This window comes from Vipera ursinii (assembly GCF_947247035.1).
Source record: "Vipera ursinii genome assembly, chromosome: 1".
NCBI lineage: Eukaryota > Metazoa > Chordata > Lepidosauria > Squamata > Viperidae > Vipera > Vipera ursinii.
Window position 1 is genome coordinate 288,866,283 of NC_139512.1, and position 24,836 is coordinate 288,891,118.

The 24,836-nt window shown below is 40.9% G+C and overlaps 1 protein-coding gene across 1 annotated transcript in view; it reads right to left on the minus strand.

Moving 5' to 3' along the window:
• PLD5 (phospholipase D family member 5) overlaps positions 1-24,836 on the minus strand; it is a gene marked incomplete at both ends in the record, with an annotated part of 86,566 nt that overhangs the window by 33,404 nt on the left and 28,326 nt on the right. The window contains one exon of the mRNA XM_083349929.1: positions 370-506. Coding sequence (XP_083206055.1) covers positions 370-506 — 137 coding nt within the window. The remainder of the gene's footprint in view (positions 1-369; positions 507-24,836) is intronic.

Here is a 24,836-nt window from a genome sequence, read left to right on the forward strand (position 1 = left end):
ACTAAAGAATCATGCCTGCAGGTAAACCACATTTTAAATATGAAACATACATTATATTCACCTTTATTTCTGTTATTCATTTGGATGTTTATGTTAATATGAGAAAAAAATTGTAATATGGCCATGAAATCTGATCAATTTAAACCCACAATTAAAAATGTTCCCTATTGAGCGTTGGGTTCAAATGGATGATATTGTCAAATTAGAGATTTTTTCAAAATTCTGACATTCACATTGCTCTTACAAATGAATTGCAATTCACCTTGTTTTTGTACCTCTAAAGCAAGTTTTAAACTTTTTTTCTATGTATTTTTTGCATTACAGCAGCCATTTATCCCCAAAAAAGAAACTTTGTTTGTTACCTCTTACCGACAGTTATTTTGACAGTTTTTTTCTGTAAGTCCATATTCATCTTCTCCAACAATATCCACTGCTGAAAATATCAGTGCAGCCAGAATTGCAAAGCAGCAAACCAATGAAAAAATCACGATGCATTTTTGCTGGGACTGAAAGACATTAAAAGAAGAAATTTAGGTCAAAATAGCCAAGAATCTTTCCAGATATTGCAAACACTATATAGTTTAGTCTAAAAATATTTTGTTTTGATCTAAAAATTTCTCAAATTTTATATCAAAAAAGATGCATCAAAAAAGGTAAAGCATTGTTTGTTTTTGACTATTTTCTCACAACCATGTTAACACTGTTTTTTACCATACATCATCTATACCATGATATGGACAAAATGCTTTGATCTTATCCTAACTTTAGAGAAAAATAGACTACTGAAGAACTGACAAAAACACAAAACCCCTCACTTTCAGGTTATTTAGAAATAATAAATAATGCTAATAAAAATAGCCATAGTGTGCATAAAGAATGACTCCCATTTCATACTAAAATTCAAAGCACATCTGTCTTGGATGGATGGACTATTATTGCCTTACAGCTTATCATTATTGAGAACTCCAACCACTCATTAGAAGTTTGGTAAGAAAATAAGGGCTGCCACTTGACAAAATTTAATATCAGATAACAAAACATAACTTCCAAAACAAACCAGCCAAAATAATAAAAAAATCCTCCATAATTTAATATAAACTAAAAAAAACCTCTCCCTTTCAGTGAAACCAGGTGACCTCCATGATGCCATCTTAAAAATTAAATACAGTAATAGACATAATTGAAGTAATCTTGTATACTTTTCCTGAAACCTGACAAAAGAAAAGAATTAATTAATATACAAATAAGAGAGCCAGTTTGAAGACCATAGGTTCTAGTCCCACCTTTGCAATAAAGCCAGCTGGGTGACCTTAAGCCAGTTATTCGAGCGGTCTTGAGAGTAGTATTATCTGGACTGAGTTTGATCCTATGACTCCTGAGGAGGTGGACAGGATTATGGGGAGGCTGAGCTCTACCACCTGTTTATTGGACCCGTGCCCCTCCTGGCTGGTTTATTCAGCTCGGGAGGAGACACGAGGCTGGTTCCAGGCAGTGATATCTGCCTCTTTGAGTGAGGGTGTCTTTCCTGCCACCTTGAAGGAGCTGGTGGTGAGACCCCTTCTCAAGAAGCCTGCCCTGGACCCAGCTGTTTTAAATAACTACCGTCCGGTCTCCAACCTTTGCTTTTTGGCGAAGGTTGTTGAGAGTGTGGTGGCGCATCAGCTTCCTCTGTTCCTGGAGGAAACTGATTATCTGGACCCATACCAATCGGGTTTCAGGCCCAGGTACAGCACGGAGACGGCATTGGTCGCGCTGATGAATGATCTCTGGTGGGCTCGGGACAGGGGCTGCTCCTCTGTCCTAGTCCTTTTAGATCTCTCAGCGGCTTTTGATACCATCGACCATGGTATCCTGCTGCGATGTCTCGGGGGGTTGGGAGTGGGGGGCACTGTTTTATGGTGGTTCTCCTCCTACCTTCTGGGCCGTTCACAGTCGGTGTTGACAGGAGGGCAGAGGTCCACCCCGAGGCCTCTCATTTGTGGAGTTCCTCAGGGGTTGGTCCTCTCTCTCCTCCTGTTCAACATCTATATGAAGCCGCTGGGTGAGATCATTCGTGGCTTCGGGGTGGGGTATCATCAGTACACTGATGATACCCAACTTTTTCTTTCCACCCCAAACCAACTCAGTGATGCCCTCGATGTGATGTCCTGTTGCCTGGAGGCGGTTCAGGTCTGGATGGGGAGAAACAGGCTCTGACTCAATCCTGCCAAGACTGAGTGGCTATGCATACCGGCATCTCGGGAAAACCAGTTTTGTCCATCGTTAACTATGGGGGGTGAGGTGTTACCCCCCATTGATAGGGCTCGCAACTTGGGCATCCTCCTGGATTCACGGCTCAGTTTAGAAGATCATATAGGAGCCGTGACCAGGGGGGCTTTTGCCCAGGTTCGCCTGGTGCGCCAGTTGCGACCCAAGATGCCCTACGCACAATCACTCATGTGCTCGTGACCTCCCGTTTAGACTACTGCAACACTCTCTACATGGGGCTGCCCTTGAGGACCACTCGGAGGCTTCAGCTGGTGTAGAATGCGGCCGCGCGAGTTGTGATGGGGGCTTCCCGATACTCCCATGTAACACCTCTACTCCACGAGCTGCATTGGCTTCGGTTGCCCTTCAGGTGAGATTCAAGGTGCTGGTGATGACCTATAAAGCCCTTAATGGCTTGGGTCCGGGTTATCTGAGGGAACACCTGCTGCCGGCATCAAGCTCCCTTCATCCCGTGCGCTCCCACGGGGAGGGCCTTCTCAGGATACCGCCGGTTAAGGAATGCCGGCGCGTTATTCCTAGGGGAAGAGCATTCTCTGTGGGTGCACCTGCCCTCTGGAATGATTTACCCATGGAACTTAGGACTGCCCCCGATCTGCGTTCATTTCGCCGGGACCTGAAAACCTGGTTTTTCGAGCTATCAGGCCTGGACTGAAGGGGTTTTAGCTTTTTAAATATTGTTTTAATTGGGCTTAATTAATTTAATGTATTTTAATTCTATATTATTTTTATATTGTATTTTATGCTGCCCTGTAAACCGCCCTGAGTCCTTCGGGAATAGGGTGGTATAGAAATTTAATTAATTAAATAAATAAATATTCTCTCTGAGCCCTAGGAAATGACAAATCATTTCCCCAAAAAATATTGCCTAGTCCAAGCAGTTACCAGGAGTCAACATTGACTTGGAGATGCATACTTAAGTACATTGAAGAATCTCTGGACAACTATCCCAGTGGCTTCATATTAGTGAAAATAACTCTGGAGACAAAATTAAAAAGTATAGATCCCCAAGCTGAAATCTGTTCTTTTAAACTTATATTTAAAATTTAAAAATCAGCTTAGATGGTTTCCTTCCTTTTGTTCAACCATGAATCAATTACATGTTCTTCCAGCTCTTAATGATAATTTCTATTTCAAATATAAATACTTCATCCCACAGAATTCACCAATTCTAGTCAGTTTCTTTAAGATATATATTTATTTGAAATGATTACAACCCTTAGCCATATTTATGCAGATATATACAGTACCATACTAATATAGCCTTCCCCCATCTGCCATGTTCTTGCGGTATTAGGACTGCTAGCTGGAAACAGAAATTACCATCCTAATACATCAGAACAGATCTAGCTTCGAGGAGGTTGGCCTGATGTATTTATTTTGATAGCAAGACAGAAGACATAATAAATTATATTGCAAACGGAACTTGGATTGTTTTTCAAATGCACACCACACGTCTCCCTCTCTATAGCTAAGTGTTATCTGTAGAGAAAACTGCCATCTGTGTACTGAAATAATTTCTTTCTTTCAACCTCAATTCTCTAAAGCTATCCAACTCTTATTCAAAGCAGAAATTGAAAGACTGAACACTGCTTTTGAGAATCAGTCAATGAATTGAAATAAACTGGAATGTGTTGCTTTACATCAGAAGAGCAGTAGATCTTCTACTGTGAAAAACAGAAGAATAGAGTAGTTATCATTGTTAACAAAAGGATGTCAAAATTAATATTCAAATATTAGCCTCCAAAATGACAGAATGATGTCAATTCAGGTCCAAGGCAGCTTGGTGTTGCTAGACGTGTTCCAACAACAGATATGAAGTAAACAGAAGATGAACAATTCTGTGTAATTTGCAACACCATGTCAGTACCACACCAGCAAGAAAAAAGATAACATGCTTAACCTGAAAGAAAAATATCATCTGAAATAAAACAGACAACAAACAAATGGTTCTGCCAATTAAATCCAATGTTTGTAACAGATTCTTTCTTTGAACAAGCTAAATAACTACCTTCTAACAACTTCTTCAAATGAGTGTCACTAGACAAAGTGGAATCAAATATACTGTACAATATATGCAAAGATGGAGAAGTTCTGTTCAGTCAGCGAAAGCCAAATCAGGCGTTGTCTGTGAATCAGACCTTTAATTTCTTGCAAAACCAAAACTCGAACTAAAGAAAACAAGTAAGGTCACCAAATTCACACGAAACAACACCAGCAACGTTTCCTTTGATTATGCAGTGAAAATTAAAAAAATAAATTAAATGGATTAGATTCGATAAATTGAATGCTTAAAAATCTCTGGGCTGAAATTTATAACATTAACAAACATAAAAAAATGACAGCAGAGGCTACTATAGCAAATTATGAACCACTCTTAAAAACATAGGTATACTGGACCAATTGAACAATTAATATGATAACCAGGAAACTTCTTACAGCAATTAAGGGAGCAATTAAATCAGAATCAGAAAAGTACTAAAGTTGTACATGATGACCTTACTTATTTAACTTACATGTAGAATATGTAATGAAAAATGCTGATTAGAAAAAAAATAAAAATTGTAATTAAAATTTCTGGAAGAAATATCAACAACCTTAAAAAGCTGTTTATACAACTATGATGGTTGGAACTGAGGAAGACTTAAGGAATTTCTTCTTGAAGATGAAAAGAACAATGCAAAAGCCGGTCTGCTGCTCAATGTTTTTTTTTAAAAAAAAAACTAAAAAATAAATTTATGCCAACAATGGATATAAGCAGAGAAGAAGTTGATGCTTATCTTCCTAGGCTCAAAATTCACAGGGATGGTGATGGTGTAGCCATGAAATAAAAAGACATCTGCTACTTGTGAGAAAGATGACAGATCTAGACAAAATATTCAAGTGCAGAGACATCACACTGACAATAACAGCGTGAATTGTAAAGACTATATTTTTCCCAATTGGAACATATGGTTGTGAAAACTGTACCATCAGAAAGGCCAAGAGAAGATAAATTAATGCCTTTGAATTATGGTGCTAGAGAAAAATGGTTGAGAATACTTTGGGCCATGGGAAGCAAAATATTACAATACTAAACAACATAACACTGGATTGCTTGCAAGAAGCACTAATAAGGATAGTGATGTTTAAATATTTTAGAACCATAATGCAAAGGCAAAAGATTCAAGAAAAAAGCCCAATAGTTGGGGGGAAATATAAAAAAAATTCATGGAAGACAAGGTTGCTAGATACAATCACTGATGACACAAACATGAATTACAACAAAGAAACAATTATTGGCAGACAATCCTTGTGAAATGATATCCATTAGGTTGCAAACGCAGAAAATCAACTGAATGACTGAATAACAAAATCATATGAGAATTTAAACAGCCACATTTACCTCTTATTATAGGCCAGTGAATGCATGTGTGCAATTCAACTTCCATTAGCAGTGGGCTGGCAGACACACCTCCACAACTCAACTTGCATCCACACCGCCCCACCACTTGTGCAGCCCGGTTCCCCTCTTCCCCCCCCCCCGGCTGGGCCACCAAACCACTGTACTACAGTTAGTAATAAATGTGTTAAAAGAATATTACGTGCATAAATGTAAGAAAATAAATTAACACTATGTGAATTATGTTTCTTTTGTATATTTCCAAAACACAATATAATTGATTAGCCTTTTTGTTTGGTGTATTCATGTTCAATAAAAACAAAGCAAAGATAAATAGGTATTTAACTGAAATATTAAATATCACATACAAGTTTCAATTTGCCTTTCTTAATGTTCTTTCAGCTATATTTTTAATATAAAACTATACTGTCTATAATATTGCCTATAATTTAACATAGGTTATAAGTTATTCCATATAATTTAACATTAAAACCTTTCTCTGCTTTAGATTATGTTCTTTTTGGGTCTAGTCACCAATATTGTTTCTGTTCTTTTCCCCCAAGAATGAAGTTAAAAGTATTCCCTGTCAGGCTTTGAATTGGTTACCATAGTAACTCTTTTTTTTTCTTTACAGAATTCAGACTACTACAGTACAAGTTTTATTCCTGCAAGAGTACTAGGAAAACACTAAGTAACAAATCTGAAATTGTAAGAAGAGTAAAACAACAACATTAAAGAAGAGTGACATTTGGAGGATATGCCTGTTTTTCCACAAGATATTTCCACAAGATGGCGGCGCGTCCACACGCAGCGGCTCTGAGCTCCCGGTACTGGTGTGTGGTGATTGGACTAATATGTGTATGGATGAATGTGCACAGTGTAGAGCAAGGGGCTAAAATAGCCTACTCACGTATTTTAGCTAATCTCAATGTACACATGTTGTACTTTGACAATAAAAGGTTTATTATTATTTTATATGCAAAAAAATTGTATTGAATCTTGTAAGTACATCACACATAATACTTACACAAGAGAATAGTATAAAATGGTGCAAATTCCTTACATATGGTGCTATTTCTGAATATTGCAACTACGTGAGTGGAATAGTACATCTTATCCCCAAAGGTGAAGCAAGCCCCCTACTGACCTTATGGAAGAAAGTTAAGACCTGGCTCGGCCAGTCAGAAGATGTGGTCTAAGAATATTATGCAACTCTGGAGATGACAAATGGTTTGAGAGCACTCCCTCTGCCCTGCTAAATTTTTAATCTTTTAACCTTGTTAACTTTCAAACTTTTTTTTAACTTTTAAATTGTACATTTTAACCTTATTTTTTAACTCTGTTCTAATCACAGTTTTTAATAACAGTTTTATACTCTTTTATGATGATTGTTTGTAAGCCACATACTTTGTTTCCCTGAAAAACCTACCCCAAAAATAAGCCCTAGCTTGATTTTTGGGGGTGGGCCTAATATAAGCCCTACCCCAAAAATAAACCCTAGTTTTGGGGTGAGGTGCATGCCTAAAAATCAAGCTAGGGTGGGGATGTGGGGATGGAGCTGCCCCACGTGCCCTGCACCTGCTTACTGTTACAGCCAGGCCTCCTGTGAATTGACACCTGCCTCACATTGCTGGCCCACTTCTTCTGCCTGCATTTCACCATCAAATGCCTTCCAGAAAAGCCTCTGCAGCCAAGAACTAAGCTACAGATTCAATCCATAGCTCGGATTCAATCCATAGCTCGGTTTTCAGATGCAGAGGCCTTTCCGGAAGGCTTTTGATGGTGAAATGTAGGCCGGGGGCCACCGTGCATGTCAATCTGGAGCTCCATTCTCAGCTACAGAGGCATTTCTTTCAGCCACAGAAGAAATGGGCCGGTTGGGCAGGCCTGTTGGTGCTGTCACCTCAATGTCAGACAGTGGAAAAGACACCCCCCAAAAATAAGACCTGGTGCCTCTTTTGGAGGCAAAAAAAGTTAAGACCAGGTCTTATTTTCAGGGAAACATAGTAGTTGAGGTTGATGGTGTAGAAATTTGATAAATAAAATACAATAAATACAATACAAAGGTAATTTATTCAGTTTTTCAGAGAGCAATAGACAAAATTATATACACCAGCTGTTTATTACAAAACTACTTCTTACTGGATGTCATGTTGAAGAAATAGTAATGCCCATTTACATTATCTACAAAGATGAATGTTATATATCAGACATGTCAAACACAAGGCCCGGGGGCCGGATCCGGCCCGCAAAGTGGTTTCATGTGGCCTGCGAAGCCATCCTGGAAACAGTGAGGGAACGGCCCCCACGGCCTTGGCCCTGGCCCAGAGACCCTCCTTCTGCCAGAGACCTTCAGATCTGTCCCACTCCTGCCCAGGCTCCCATAGGCACCCTTGATGCTAACGATGTAGAGCTGGCCACACCCACCCAGTAGGCCATACGCACTCTAGCCATGTCCACCCAGTAGGCCACGCCCACCCAGGCCACACCTACTCGGCCCCTTGAGGGCAACCACAATGCTGATGTGGCCCTCAATGAAATTGAGTTTGACACCCCTGTTATATATCTATCTATAATCTATATCTATCATATATATCTATCATCAATATCTATATCTATCTATCTATCTCTATCTCTATATAGCTATATCTATACATATATATCTGTATCTATATCTATATATTTATAGATATAGATATAGACAGATAGATATGAAACTCCATTGTCTTGAATAATAGTACCCCATTTTATAAATGCTACCTATATTTTTGTTACTCGGTAGTACAAATCATTTCCAAACAAATTGCTCTCTACAGTTGTGCATTGAGATTGGACCGTTCTTGACTTCTTTGTAACAAACTTTAATATTTCAAAACATTGTATAAAAATCATTGAATGTATGAATAACACATGAAAATTTGAATTTGGGATTTTTTATTAAATAAAAAATGTAACAACAAAACATGCAAGCTGAACTCAGATTGTTTCTAATTAGGACATGGTCACGTTAACTTGTCTTGTATTTGGATGAGAACAATACTAGGGTGTACTTGACTTAATAGTATGGTATTCCATTATATGTATTGCTTATATTTTGCTACATCCTATCCAATGAAAGTGGTTATTTCAAATGCTGCCCATGTCTACATATCTCATCAATTAATACAACTAAGAATTGTAATTCACCTTTCCCTAATATTCAGTAATTTTAATGAATATGTACTGAATATATTACCAGACATGACAGAATATAGCCACAAAATATAATAGTTTTTAGTTTAGTTTAGTTTTATTTGATTTCTATACCGCCCTTCTCCCTAGGGACTCAGGGCGGTTCACAGGGCATATATAAATAATGATACAAAAGTTAAAAGGAAATTAAACCAGTGCCCAGTTAAAAAAACAACAATAATAAGTACTAAAAAACACCAATTTAAAACCCATATTCCCCCATCAGGCCAGACCAGCTAATTCAAATAAGTGGGTCTTCAGCCCGCGGCGGAAGGATCGGAGGTCTGATGCCATCCGGAGCTCAACCGGCAGTTGGTTCCATAATGCCAGAGCGCCCAGACACAGAATCACTTGTATAAAATGGACAGTGCAAATAGGAAAAATGAAATTGTTCCAACTGTTATGAGGATGAACTGTAAGTCATGTTGATTTGGAATAAACAATCTGAAGATCTTAGTTTCTGCCTGAATAACAGGATGGAGTACAAACAAGCTGTTTTCCTATTCATATCAGAAGCTACAAGCAGGATGTTACAGACTTGACTTTTAAACCAAATCAATGCTGTATATCAGCTGATTTATTTGGGCATCTTAATTCCAGAATTATCAAAACCACATCTGAAGCAAAACAGTCTAAGATATATAAGTATATGCTTAAATTAAGTGTCACATTTATATGAAAAAAAATCTGGTAAGTTGCACAATATATCTATCTGTTCAGCTAAAAGAAGATGCCTTACATGATTTTTCATTTCAATTACGAAGAGTAAAATATCCTTTTCAAATGTGAAACAATCAAATACATACTGCTCACTGCAGCATGTATTTTTTGCCTTAATAGTCTCATGATTCTGATAAACTATTGTAATGGTTATAAGGTTTTCAGACAAGAGGCTGTTTGCATAATTTAAAAAATATGACCAATACTTTTCCAGTTTGGAAAAGCAGTGCAACCTGCTCACCAGTCTCTAATCTAAAGATACAAATGATGGACAAGCATTACCTCCCTAATGAGACACTCATGCTGATTTCTAAATGTATTGAAGTAAAACTGTCTATTTATTGATTTTGAATACTTTGCTTTACTTCAATTATTAAAGATGTTATAAATGGCAGGCAAATATAACAAACTCATTCAAAGTGATCCAAAAGCAGCAATCAGCATATGCAATCAAACCTTTAGAAGTAAATCTAAATCATTATTATCTTTGAACACTTCTTTTATTTACAACTGATAGCATAAGACTATATTCACCAAAAAGACCAGATATTTTCTCAAACAGTCCCCTCAAGGCTTCTGTTAAAAATGTATATGATCAGGACCAGAGATATTTGTTACCAACTTGCTCTGCCTTGACAACAAAACATTGATAGTGTTACTAATTGTCAGTTGCATCATGCTTTAATTATTTACTCTCTATTGTTCTCACTAGCAGATTCTACTGCACAGCATTTTGCATTTCAAATACCAACAATTTATGGGGGAAAAATATTAAAAGCATCTTACCATTCTGATTCTGTAAGTTGCAGCAGTATCAAATGAGCTGTGGCCGCAGTTCTAGTCACAGGAGCCAGAGATATAAGAAGCACAGAGATGTGTGGAAAATGTATCCATACAGCTTACATTTCAGTCATTCAATTGCTAACCATATTGCTTTAAAAAATCATCAGCCAATCAGGATATAAAAAGTAGAGCTTGCAACAGAAATCTTTGTTTACACAGCATATTTAGGGATGGTTGTTTTTAAAAGATGCCTGTGTATCTCCTTCCTGTATAAAAGTACAGTGTTGAAGCTTTATCTAAAGACTGACTATGCATGTGATTACACAAATGTTTGCAACCTATCCAAATCCTGACTTGTAAATTACCTATGATTTCATACATGGGCTTCTCCCAAGTCCACAATTCCTCTAACTAAGCCAGAAAATGGAATAGTTTTGCCATTGGCAAAATATGCAATTATATAATAATAGGAGATATTTTTACCCTATGCTTCTTTTTAAGATTACATTTAAAAATGAGGACAAATAGCAATTAGGTGACTCATATACTTAAGAAAATAATAAATGATTAGAATACTCATGAGTCAGTATAATTCCTTTCTTTCTCTTTGAAATATAAACTTAACTTGCTAAATTCCAAAAGGTTTTGTGACATTAAATCATATTAAAATGGCCTGCTCAAATATAAAAGATAGAATCCAAAACAATACCTTATTGGAGAGTCTTTCTCTGAAGAGAGAGAGAGAGAGAGAGATCTAAGAAAAGGAGTCTATGTAAAAGACATACTCATACACTTTTTGCACAAAACATCTCAGAAACAACAAACCTCCCCTCAAAAAAACACATTTCCCTAAAACTAAGGTTTTAGAACATCTAGGAGAGGCTCTGAACTATTAATTCAGTCTCAAAATTGGTCACTTTCTTCTCTTATTCTCTAGAATTCCTCTCTTCCAATGCTGTTATTTTCTACTTAATCCTAGATAAGGAACAACTAGCCTCATATTCATCATTCTAAAACTCTATCCAAGAAAGTCTTTATAGCAATGTGTCTACCAAAATTGTTCTGCTTGCCCTCAGTATCCCAACATAAATTCAAAAGACAATGAAAACAGTCACAATGGCTTGTCATTGTGTTCTGCCATTTCATAATAGGAAATACCTGCAACGATGATATACCATTTCTTTTCTGCTCTTTCTATAGTTAGCATGCTGCCTCTAACAAAATTAAGTTCACATTCCATTTTTTTTAATCATCTCCCGGGCTCCAAACAGCTATTATCCTTCTACAGGTCTGGTAGCATGTTTCTGAAGTTTGTTTCTTTCTACATTTAGAGGTTACTCTCTGCCTCCCCCAATTCAGCTGCTAGATCAACATACAAGCATAATGTCTTGTTTTCGACAGATGAAACTCTTCAAAAGAACTTTGAGGCATTGTTTCCCTTGAAGAATCTTTTATTTGAGAAGGGCATAATATCAGCACTACATAATTAAAGCCAAAAACTGAATTCGCCTTCCCTTGGCACAAAGTAGAAAAGCACAATTCCCTCCTCCAACTAACAGTTATAAATCACATTCCCCAATTAGCTTGAAACGCGGGCTCTCTCCACAGCTCTCCAGCCCGCCAAATCGTTATCAGCTCTGAGCTCAGTAACCTTGAATTCCCACGACTTGAAATTGTTGCTATGACTAACTGGACTCTCATCTCCCCTCCCACCATCCATCAGCTCTAAAAGCGAAAGAGAAAAATGAATGCATTTCCATCTGTTGTCAAAGCAATAACACCCGATGTTAGCAGCATTGACACATGGTTCCAGAACTGATTGTTGTTTTTACATGTGAACTCCTTTGACAGCCTCTAGAATTCTGAAGAAGTAGCACTCACCTTCTCTGAAGTCTCCAGCAAAGAACTCCTTAAAAGCAAAACCATGAAGAGAGGTAATTCTTTAAACAATAGAGTAGAACTACACGTTTTTGTTATTTTACTAATAACAACCAAATATTTGTTAAGCACAGGGTGTTAAATTTGTTCAAATCCAAAAACAAACAGTGTGGTCAGACAAATGTGCATGCCCAATGATTCTAGAAGGGTTATCACAAAATTGGTTGCTTATGCATTGAATTAGAAAGCCTCTTAATTTTTTGTCCTTATCATTCAACACAAAAGTAGGCACACTCTGCAAATGTTTACAATTCTTCCTAGAGGTAGCAGAAGAAGGAAAAAAATCTTTAAGGAACTATTTTTCTTAAAAAAGATTTAACTATTTTAAAATTTTCCCCCCTTACTTTCTATGCTAAAAGAAGCATCTTTGAGGAAACACATTATTGTGTAGTGGGTCCGACGCAAGAGAGACGCCAGCCGGTGTGTGAGTTCAGCTCTTTATTGGAAGGGGAAGTGAACTGAGGAATGAGGGCTACCTGGCCTCCTTATATACCTGGCCAGGTAAGCTAACAGCCAATGGGGTTGGCCCTAGGTTTCCTGCCGAAACTGTCCAGGCCAACGCCCCCTGAGGGCTGTTGCTATGCAGATGCCTGCATACATAACACCCCTCCCCCCTTAGAGAAGACCCACATAACAACAACATGCAACTCCTATAACTATGAGTATATATATATATATAAAAACAGTGGTGTCCTTGTGTGAGGATCACTTGCACACATAGTCCGACAGGTAGGCTGGTGTCCTGTGTGGACGGGTGGATCGTCTGGGTGTGCTTGGCCCCTGGGCTTGGACCGTGGGTTCCTGAGGCCTTTGTGCAGGGCTGCAAGGAGCCGGCATCAGGAAGTCCTCCTCCTCTGGTCCCTGCCCTGTGACATCCTCAGCTGGGTTGAACCCTCCTGGAGTGTGGTCCTCCTGTTGATCGTGTGCGTTGAGTTCAGGGACGTGTGTGACGCGCTCAGGGGCGTGTGTGACGTGCTCAGGGACTCTTCCTCTGAGCTGATCGATGTGTCGCCTTATGCGTCTGTCCCCCTCCACCCCTACAATGTACGAAAGGGGTCCTGTTTTCCCGACCACTGTCCCCGGAACCCAAGGATGTCCAGCCCCATAGTTCCTTGCCCAGACCAGGTCCCCCAGGTTGAGGACCCTGTGTGTGGATGATGATGGCAATGGTGATGGTAGTGATGCTGGTGGTGATGGTGATGATGGTGATGATGGTGATGTTGCCCTACCGGTATTCGGCTGCTACCCGATCTGGGTCTAGGCGGTCCAGCTTGGTGATGAGGCGCCGTCCCCATCGCAGTTCTGCTGGGCTCTTGCCGGTAGCCACGCATGGTGTTGTGTGTTGGGCTAGTAAAAATTTGGCCAGTCTGTGGTGCCAGTGCCCGCTGATGATGCGCCGGAGTGCGTCTTTGGTCGTCCTTACCATCTGTTCGGCCTGCCCGTTGGTAGATGGATGGAAAGGCGCAGAGGTGGCATGCCTAATCCAGTTCGCCTTCAAGAACGCCTGGAAATCAGCAGCAGTAAACTGAGGCCCATTATTAGACACAATTACGTCGGGGAGGCCGTGTGTGGCAAAGAGAGCTCTGAGCACCTGGATTGTCCTCCCCGAGGTCATGTTGGGGACAGGGACTACCTCTAACCACTTGGAGTGACTGTCCACCACTACTAAAAATAGTTGACCCTGGAATGGCCCCGCATAGTCAATGTGAATGCAGGACCATGGCGTGTGTGTGGCCTCCCACCGGTGTACTGGTGCATGTGGCACTTCTGGCCTGGATCTCTGGCACGTATAACAGGCCTTGACCCGATCCTCAACCTCCTTGTCCAACCCGGGCCACCAGAGGTAGCTCCTAGCCAGTGCCTTCATCCTGACCACCCCCGGGTGCCCTTCGTGTAAGGAGTCCAAAACCCTGGCGCGTAGTGCGGGTGGAATGATGACCCTGCTACCCCAAAGGAGGCACCCTTTGTGTGTGGAGATTTCATCGCGTCTAATGAAATAGGCCTGAAACTCTGGTCCCGGGGATTTGTCCTGCCACCCTGTGCAAACCCATGAGTGCACCCTTCCCATGATGTTGTCTGTGGCTGTGTGGCTGGCAATGTCCTTGGCAATAACTGGGCACTCGGGTAGTTCCTGCAGGGCTAGGATCTGTGTGGCTGGTGCTGGGTCTGGGTCGTGTGTGTCTAGGGGGAGCCTACTTAGACCATCTGCGTGGCCCATCTCCTTCCCTGGCTTGTGTACCAGCTTGCAATTGTATGCTGCAAGGAAGATGGACCACTGGAGCATCCTGGGGGACAGAATCTGGGGGGTTTGCCTGTCTGTGGTGAACAGGCCCAGGAGTGGTTTGTGGTCCGTGAAGACAGTGAACTCCCTGCCATATAAGTAATCGTGGAATTTCTTGATTCCTGCCACGATTGCCAGGGCTTCTTTGTCTATTTGGGCATAGTTTCTTTCTGCTCCAGACAGTGTCCTAGAATAGTATGCTATGGGGACTTGTGCCCCGTTGGGCTCAAGGTGGCTTAGGACAGCGCCCACACCATAAGGGGATGCATCGCAGGCGATACAAATGGGCTTGGACTCGATGAAATGGGTTACTGTAGACTTGTCCGACAGCAATGCCTTCAGGGCCTTGAAGCTCTGATCATGGGTGGCCGTCCAGGCCCATGTTGCCTGTTTGTCTAGCAGCCTGTGGAGCGGTTCAGTGATGGCTGCCTTGTGTGGGAGGAATGTATGGTAGAAATTCAGCAGACCCAGGAATGCCTGAAGCTCTGCTTTGTTCTTGGGTGTGGGTGCTAGTTTGATGACCCTCACCTTGGATTCTGTGGGGTGGATTCCCCTGGTGTCTACTCTGAACCCCAAAAATTCTGTGGAAGGAACGCCTATGCTGCATTTTTCCTTTTTGAGTTTGAGGCCAGCTGTGCGCAGCCTTGCCAGCACTTCCCTAAGCCTCCCTGCCAGTTCCTCTGCTGATGCTCCTGCGATCAGGATGTCATCAAAATAGGGGCAGACTCCTGGAATGCTCTTGAGTGTCTTTTCCATAACCTCCTGGAAAATGCCGGGAGCAACGCTGACTCCAAACTGCAGCCTGTTCACCCGGAACGCCCCCCTATGGGTTACTATGGTTTGGATGTCAGCTGTTTCCCTAGTGACCGTGAGTTGCTGGTACGCCTGTGCAAGATCGAGCCTTGCAAAAATGGCGCCGCCTTGGAGGGAAGCGAGAACGTGGCTGACCGCGGGAACCGGGTAAGCGTGCGGGTTTAGGGCGCGGTTCACCGAGCACTTATAGTCGGCGCAGATCCTTATTTCCCCGTTGGGCTTGAGGGGGGTCACAATGGGGGTTTCCCACTCCCCTCCATCTACAGGCTCTAAGATTCCCTGGGCCACCAACTTGTCTAGTTCGCACTCGATTTTGTGTTTGAGCGCAAACGGGACTCGCCGCGGCCGGACCCTAACGGGCGAGACGTTCGAGTTAAGCTTGAACGATATGGGGGGCCCGGTGTACTTGCCTAATGACCCGTCGAAGACGTCGGCGAACTCCCGGCAAACGGCCTCAACGGAGTCCCCCTGGATCCGATGGATCCCGGATACTGAGATTCTCAGGGCCTCAAACCAGTCCAGCCCGACCAGGCTGGCTCTGCGGCCCTCTACCACTACAACATCCAGGTGCCCTTCGCGACCCTTAAAGCCCACTGAAATGGTGGCCTCCCCCTTCACCTTGACCGGCGAATTCTGAAAATCGGTCAGGGTTAATTTAGTAGGCCGTAATTTAATCCGTTGCTTGCTCCGGCTAATTATGTGGTTAAGGGTCTTGTCTGAAATAATCGAGACCGCTGATCCAGAGTCAAGCTCCATGCTGCAAGGGACACCTTGCAAACGGATTGTTAATCTAATTTTGGGTTTGAGCAGCCGGTGGCTAGCCGTATGGTTAATGGCCAGCCGGCTCTCGACATACCCAATTTTTGTTTTGGTGGGGGCCCCAGTACCTTCGAACGGCGGTTCCTCCAGCTGCAGCTCGTGGATCTCCTCTCGGGGGCGGCGGCTACGGCAGACGGCGGCTATGTGGCCTGTTTTCTTGCAGGCCCGGCACGTGGCGGACCGGAACTTGCAGAGGCTGCGCACGTGGTTCCCACCACACCCTGCGCACCTCTGGGGAACGGCCGTGTTGCTGGGAGGCCTGGTTCTGTCTGGGCGTCTGGCTTGCTGGTCGGGGGTCGACTTCCGCTGGAGGAGGTCGATGCTCAGGTCGTCCTCCTCTGTGGCCCCTTGCCGGTGGACGCTGGTTGCCTGGTTGCCGGGCCGGGTTTCCTGGCAGGATTGGACAGCCCAGCAGGCCGCTTCGTGGGCTAGGATGGCGTCCTCGGCTTCCTGGAGAGAGACCTCCTCTCTTTCGAACAGGCGCTCCTGCAACCGCCTGTCACATAGGCCGCAAATCAGCCGGTCCAGTAGTCGCTCCTCCAAATTTGTGAACCTGCAAGCGACGGCAGCTTCCCGCAGGGCGGCGAGGAAGTCGGCACTGGTCTCGTCGGGGCGCTGGTCCCTTTTCTCGAATTGTGACCGTGCGGCCACCTTGGAGTGCCGGGGCTTGAAATGTGCGTTGAGCCTGGCCACGAGGTCTCGGTACGCGACGTTGTTGATGCCCTCCTGGGGGAACAGGTTCGCGGCGACTTCCAGCAGCGCTGGTCCCCCAAGGCAGAGCAGGGCGGCCGCCTTTGCACCGTCCTCGGATATCTGATTGAACCGCATGTACAGTTCAACGTGAGCCAGGTAACGGGTCCAGGTTTCGGGGCGGCGGGTCTCGAATTCACGGGGTTGTCTGGCTCTAGCCATGGCGGCAGTTGGTCATGGATGTGGCGCTTGGCGTTGCCGGTTCAGCTGGCGGTCGTGGGTGGAAGAAGGAAAAATGCCTTTCCCTTCAGCTCGTGGAGCGTTTCCCCAGTGACTTCAGCTCTTGGTCGGCAGCAATCCCATCCTCGTCGCCACTATTGTGTAGTGGGTCCGACGCAAGAGAGACGCCAGCCGGTGTGTGAGTTCAGCTCTTTATTGGAAGGGGAAGTGAACTGAGGAATGAGGGCTACCTGGCCTCCTTATATACCTGGCCAGGTAAGCTAACAGCCAATGGGGTTGGCCCTAGGTTTCCCGCCGAAACTGTCCAGGCCAACGCCCCCTGAGGGCTGTTGCTATGCAGATGCCTGCATACATAACACACATGATATGTGCTGAAAATTGCATTTGGATGCTTCAGTGACTCCAGTAAACAAAGAATGCTCTCTGATGAATTTCCTCCAGTGGCTCTAGAAAAACATTACCTGAAGCTATAATACAGGAATAAGAGAAAAGTTTAATACATGACTTTGTTCAAAGGGCCAAAGTGCTGCTTTTGCAGATAGTGACAAAGCAACAGCATTTGGTGGTGCCACCAAATTCAGACTGATTTTCCATTCCAGGACATATACAACATTATCTGTAGTACTGAAAAAAGAAGGATTAACTTGCTGGTCTTGGCCATGTCAGCATGATTAAACATGGAAATTAAGACAGTTAAAAATAGATTGTTGTGATTGCTTCACTTTTCCTGAAGAGTAGTTCCAGAAGTAGTTCCAAAGGTGGAAATTTTTTTTTCTTCTTATACAATTTGTACTAATGCAATTTCCCTCAATGCTACTGAACTGGATTCAGTTCTGTCAACATGTATGGAATCACTCCAATCATCTAGTCAAACAGGCTTAGGTGTAATCAGTAGGGAAGATGACAGTTCTTCTTCCTTTTTATCAAAACTTGATTTAAAAAAAAACACAGATTCCCTGAACTGATGCTGAAATTCATTATTAGCTGATGAAAATACATTTTATTTCAGTCCATACAAGACAGAGGTAAGGTATCTCTGTTAACTGGGAAAACATTTTGCCTTGATTGTGACATAACGTAACCCTTAAGAGGAAGATTTATAGGCAGAGGATGGTAATATCCTCAAATATCTTTTTTCTAACGTTGCTTGGTTCTTCAAGTGCACCTACTGCTTGAAGATAGAGATTTAATTATAAGTATTCAGATTCTACTGACTTCTAAATTAGAACATTGCTCTCTGTTCTACATGAAGACTTAAAGTCTATTCAGAAACTGTTTCTGGTATAGAATTATTCATCTGATACACACAGATAGAAACACATACAAACACACACACAAACCCACACATGTATCAGGAAGAAGGTAATACAAAATTCTGAAATATGCACACTGATAATTGTTTAGCTCTGGATTTAAATTAATATACTTATTTTGATATGTAAACTTACACGCTTTGCTGATAGTAAGATATTGCAAAAGCTGTGATCTATATTAGCTTTTCCATGACTTCCAAAGTTACCTTAGCCTACCTAAGCGAATAGGCATATTTTTAACTCAAAAGAATGACTAAATTTAATTGGAGCAAAATGGGATGGTGTTGAATAGTGAAAGGCATTGAAACATAACAGGTAGTGATCACTGGGCAGATAACAGAATGATTAGCAGTTGCTCAAGCAAACAAAAACAGAATTGCAGAAAGGCTAAAGACTGGGGATCTCCTTTCTGTACATAAGAGAGAACGCAAATAACACAAAACATATAAGCTTTTTAAAATAAATAAATAAATGAATGAATGGCAACCTGCCAAGAGATTTTGTTAGGTCAACTCAGCAATATGCATTCAATCAATCAACCAGCATAAATGAATTAACTTCCTTTTCTCTATTCCTCTAGAGTAGACAATTTGTTTTGTTTATTCTTTATATATACCCTCTAGTGGCCACTGATAAGAATAAATTAACACAATCCGTTGCACAAATTATAGTAAGGCTTCCTTTTATTTTGATATTACAAAGGTCTAATTCTCTCAGTTGAGACATTTTAATACATAAATAGAATAACAGTATTGGAAGGGACCTTGGAGGTCTTCTAGTCCAACCCTCTGTTCAAGCAGAAGACCCCATACCATTTCAGACAAATGGCTGTCCAATCTCTTAAAAATTATCCAGTGATGGAGCACCCCCAACTTTTGGAGGTAAGCAGTTCCACTAGTTAATTGTTCCGTCGTGGCCTGAAGACCCACCTATTTGAAATAGCTGGTCTGGCCTGATGGGGGATTATGGGTTTTAATTGTTGTTTTAGATTTGTATTACTGTTTTTAACTGGGCATGGGTTTAATCTTTTTTAATTTTTGTATTGTCTTTTTTATATATGCCCTGTGAACCGCCCTGAGTCCCTACCAAGGAGAAGGGCGGTATATAAATTAAATAAAACTATAAACTATAAACTATAATTGTTCGCCCTGTCAGAAAATTTCTCCTTAATTCTAGATTGGTTCTCTCCATGATTAGTTTCCATCCACTGGTCTTTGTCTTGCCTTCTGGTGCTTTGGAGAATAGAATAGATAATCATCCTTACCAAGCGATGGTGACAGATCTCTGAAGAATTTGCTTCACTTAGACCTGGCATACTTTTGTTTCCACAATAGTCTCTAAAGCAGGGCAGCCTGTTCTTATAAAGATGTTGTATAATATCCCACTCACACTTATAATAAGGATTGTGAGGGTAGTTGCCTCTGAAGAATTCAGGTCCCCAGTCCCTTCAGGAGCCAAAATAAAATGATCAGGAAATGTGATGCTCAAAAGGGAGGAGGATCCAGGGTGACCTGAGCAAATCAGCATAGCAAGAAAGATCCCAGGTTTTGACCATGTGATAAGCTAAATTGACAAAGAGGCATTCTAGATTATTTCTACAGTAAAGCTTGCATTAGAGAAGATGAGAAGATGAAGCTATTACTTTGAAACGGAAGGGCAAATTAAGAATGCCTGTTTGATGTGCTGGGGATGATATGACAGCAACATGATGAGATAGGCTCTTTTGAAGCCATTGGTGGAACTTAAGGATGAACCCTACACCAGTGGATCACCTAGTTAGCTGCTGCAAGAAGATTGCACAGACTCACTGCAAACAACAGCAGTCAGACAAAGTAGCAACAATGGTGCATTGGAAGATTTGCAAGAAATACCATTTGCTCACAAGCAAAAACTGGTGGGGCCACAAGACAGAAAGTAATAGAAAATGAAGAAGCTAAGGTCCTCTGGGATGTAGAGGACTGCCACATATTACTCCATATTTAACCATTTCTATAAGAAAAACAAAGGAAAAAAAGTCTGGATAGTGGACACTGCCATACCAGGAGGCAACAGAACAGAAGAGAAAGCATATCATATGTGTAGACAGAAAAGGTTGCATATGAAATCATCAAAAAGAAGAAAAAATAGTCAAGCTTAAAAAAAGCCAAAAAATGTAGAGTGCTTATGATGGAAATTTTAAAAAAATGATTTGGAAGTAAATGAAAAGGTCTAAAGAAGGAGTATTGGCAGAGTGAACAGAATTAAAAATAAGAGTGATGACATGATTTGGAATGAAATTGAAGTGAGGAAATATTGGAAGGAATATTTCAGAGATTTGTATGGAGTAAGTTAAGTGATATATTAAAGTGTAGAAATGAAATGAATGTTAGAAATGTTTATATCCAAGATAAATAGACGAAATAGATGAAAAGGAAGCTGTAAGTGTGATGAGACAGTTGAAAAATGATTAAGACTGCAGATGTGGATGCTGTAATTTGAAAAATATTAAAATATGGATGTGGGTTGCTTTTGGAGTGCTCATGCAGTTGTTTAACGTATGTGAAGGCTGTATTTATTGTTGCTGATTGAAAAGAAAATGCCATTACTCTTCCTTTGTATTGAAGAGAAAGGTTACAAGAGTTAATACAACACTACAGGGAGATTACATTGTCAAGTGTGCTTGGAAAGTGTCTGCCTTCCGAGGCAAACAGTAACAGGAAACGCAACCAAATGAGCTAATTCTACTTTATTGTAAGACTACAATAACAGAATCTTGCATGTTTGAAAATACAAATCTCTTGCTGTCTGATCAATTAGGGTGGATCCCTCTTAAATTTCTTTCTCTGACCATTAACCAACGGTGGTTTCCCCCCCCCCCAATTTTCTGATTGTTCTCTAGACAACATTTCTTCCCCTCATCCTCTCATCTCCCCATAAATTACAGGAAAATTATAAGCAGTAGGCTGATATGAGAGATGAGAATGAACAAAGTTCAGCAGGAATTTTACACTGATTAAGTGGTGTACAATTTTTTGCCCTTCAAATGATATTTGAAAATGTATAAAAGTGAGAAATAAAGTGTACTGTAAACTTGTTGATTTAGAAAAAGTATATGATAAGGTGTACGGGCTTTGTACTATACAGTAAAATATTTTGCATAAATATGAAGTTGACAATTCCTGAATATTGTAAGTATGGAGATAGGAGTAGTGAATCATGAGAATAAATAGAACTAGACAATTATACCCTGTTGGGTTATGATTTCAGAGATATACCTAAACAGAGAAACTGAATGACCATGGGTGGGCAAAAATGCAGTGGGAACAAGAGCAATTTCCAAATTTCTGCCAATTTCTCCACTGAGGGAAACTGACAGGGAATATTGGAAAACTTACTTACTTACTTACTTCTCTCCTCTTTCCTTTCTTATGTAAACAGAGAAACAGAAAACTTAGTTCTCATAATAATAATAATAATAATAATAATAATAATAATAATAATAATAATAATAATAATAAGAAGAAGAAGAAGAAGAAGAAGAAGAAGAAGAAGAAGAAGAAGAAGAAGAAGAAGAAGTTGGAAGGGACCTTGGAGGTCATCTAGTCCAACCCCCTGCTCAGGCAGGAAACCCTATACCATTTCAGGCAAATGGCTGGCCAGTCTCTTCTTAAAAACTTCCAGTGTTGGAGCATTCACCACTTCTGGAGGCAGGTTGTTCCACTGGTTAATTGTTCTAACTGTCAGGAAGTTTCTCCTTAGTTCTAGGTTGCTTCTCTCCTTGACTAGTTTCCATCCGTTGCTTCTTGTCCTGCTTTCAGGTGCTTTGGAGAATAGCTTGGCTCCCTCTTCTTTGTGGCAGTTCTTAGTTCTCTCTTCATCCCCTCCCCTTCCCAACAGGCCAGTAAGTTGTTCCTTCTAGGTGGGCTGCTGAGTTGGATTGTTGAGTGAGGAAGGGAGTGAGGGAATCTGCAAGTGGTTGGGAAACTGTAACAGAACATTGAAAATGAGGATCCCATTGACCACAGCAGCAGTCCAGCAGCACTGAAGCAATCATCACTTTTCCAAATTTCGTTCCCTCGGGAGTAATGCATCCCAGTATTCTGTAAATTAACCCATCCGAGATAACTTTATTGACAAGGTTTTGCCCTATAATGCAGCATTTTGCCCCTTTATAGGTTACAGTTAGCAGTACAATATAGTAGATGGTAAGTGGTTCAACACTGACTACAGAATGACTAACAAAATTTAAAATATCAATTCAAAGTAATAAGACAAAACCATAAAAGCCAAAAATAAATGAACGGAAACTGGCAACTGAGGAAACCAACTAGTCAACACATTGGGATCAATCTAACTTCCTGACTCTCACACCCAGGAAAATAGCCAGCTCTTTTTTTTTTATTGAAAAGTTTTAACATACAGTTTATCTTTAACAATCCCCCCTCCCCTCTCCCTCCCCCCTCCCTCTCCCCCCTCCCCCCCTCCCCCCCGACTTCCCAGAGCTAAATACAAGGTATATATATATAAAAACAATCATAAACAACCATATACTAAAAACCATAAACTCTAAAATCCATCACTCTCTAGCTTATGTAGGAAAAAACAAACCTTAGTAATATTAAATATATATAGAAAAGCTAAAATAGAAAAAGAAAAAAAAGAAAGAAGACTTATTCAAATGCTACATAAAACTTCTTGACCCTATACTTGTTCTGGATAAACTCAATCCATTTTCTCCATTCCATAATATAACGTTCTTGCGACTGATCTTTCAAATAAGCCGATATCTTCGCCATCTCTGCCAGGTCGGAGACCTTTAAAGTCCACTCTTCTATGGTCGGCAGTTCCTCTTTCTTCCAATACTGACCTATCAAAAGTCTTGCTGCCGTAACTAAGTTCAACATCAATTTAGTGTCCACAACCGTAGCATCCGTAATTATTCCCAACAGGAAAAGTTGCGGACAAAACTTTATCCTTTGCTTGAAGATCTTCTGCATATTCCACCAAATTTTTATCCAGAAGGCCTTAACCTTTTTACAAGTCCACCATACATGAAAATATGTTGCATCTTCATCACCACATCTCCAACATTTTGGCTGATAATTCGGATACATACTTGCAAGCTTTTTAGGATCTAGATGCCATCTATAAAACATTTTATAAAAGTTCTCTCTTAAATTTTGAGCTTGTGTAAATTTTACGTTCCTCACCCAAATCTTTTCCCACGTGTCCATTGTGATAACTTCCTGGATATTTTGGGCCCATTTTATCATACAATCCTTAACAAGTTCTGTTTCTGAATCAATCTCTATCAATGCAAGATATATCCGTTTAATATGTGCTGGTCCCTGATTTCTAATTTGCTTCATCAGATTTTCATCAGTCATTGTAAAACCATTTTTCTGATCTTTTTTCCACCTGGCCCGTAGCTGAGTATATTGAAACCAATTTTGAACAATCTTCTCGTCTCGCAAGAGAGTATATGGCTTCAAACACCAAACATTTCTTTCCAAGCTTAAAATCTCCTTGTACGTAGTCACATCATGTTTGAATCCAGCATGTATATTTTCTATTGCGTGTTTTGGAATTGCCCACAATGGTATTTTACAATCTAACTTATGTCTATACTTCTTCCAAACTCTCAGCAATGCCTGTCTTAAAATATGCACTCTAAACACATTATCTACCTTCTTATCATACAACAAATATGCATGCCAGCCAAACAGCAAGTCGTGGCCCTCAAGATTTAATAATCTCTCTTGTGTCAAATTAATCCAATCACTTATACCTGCTAACGCAGCAGCTTCATAATATAATTTAAAATTAGGCATTTTAAGACCACTTCTTTCACAAGTATCCTGCATAATCTTAAGTTTAACTCGTGGCCTTTTCCCTGCCCAAACAAATTTGTTGATACCTCTCTGCCATTCCTCCAAATTAGAATCTTTCTTAAGAACCGGTATCATTTGAAATAAAAATAAAAATTTAGGCAGGACATTCATTTTTACTGCTGCGATTTGCCCCAACAAAGACAATTGCAGTTTTTCCCAACTCTCCATTTCTTTTTGGATTTTTCCCCATAATTTTTCATAGTTATTTTTATATAATTTTGTATTAGAGGGCGACAAAAACACCCCCAAATATTTAACCCTTTTAACAATCTCAAATCCAGTTAATCCTTCTAAAAGGGCCTTTTGCGATGCTGTCATGTTTTTAGCCAAAATTTTAGTTTTCTGTACATTAACTTTAAATCCAGAAACCTTCCCATATTGCATTATTATCTCCATCAGGTCCACAACTGAACTCTCCGGCTGGGTCACTGTAACAACCAGATCGTCTGCGAACGCTCTCAATCTATAATCCTGATCTCTAATCTGTATAC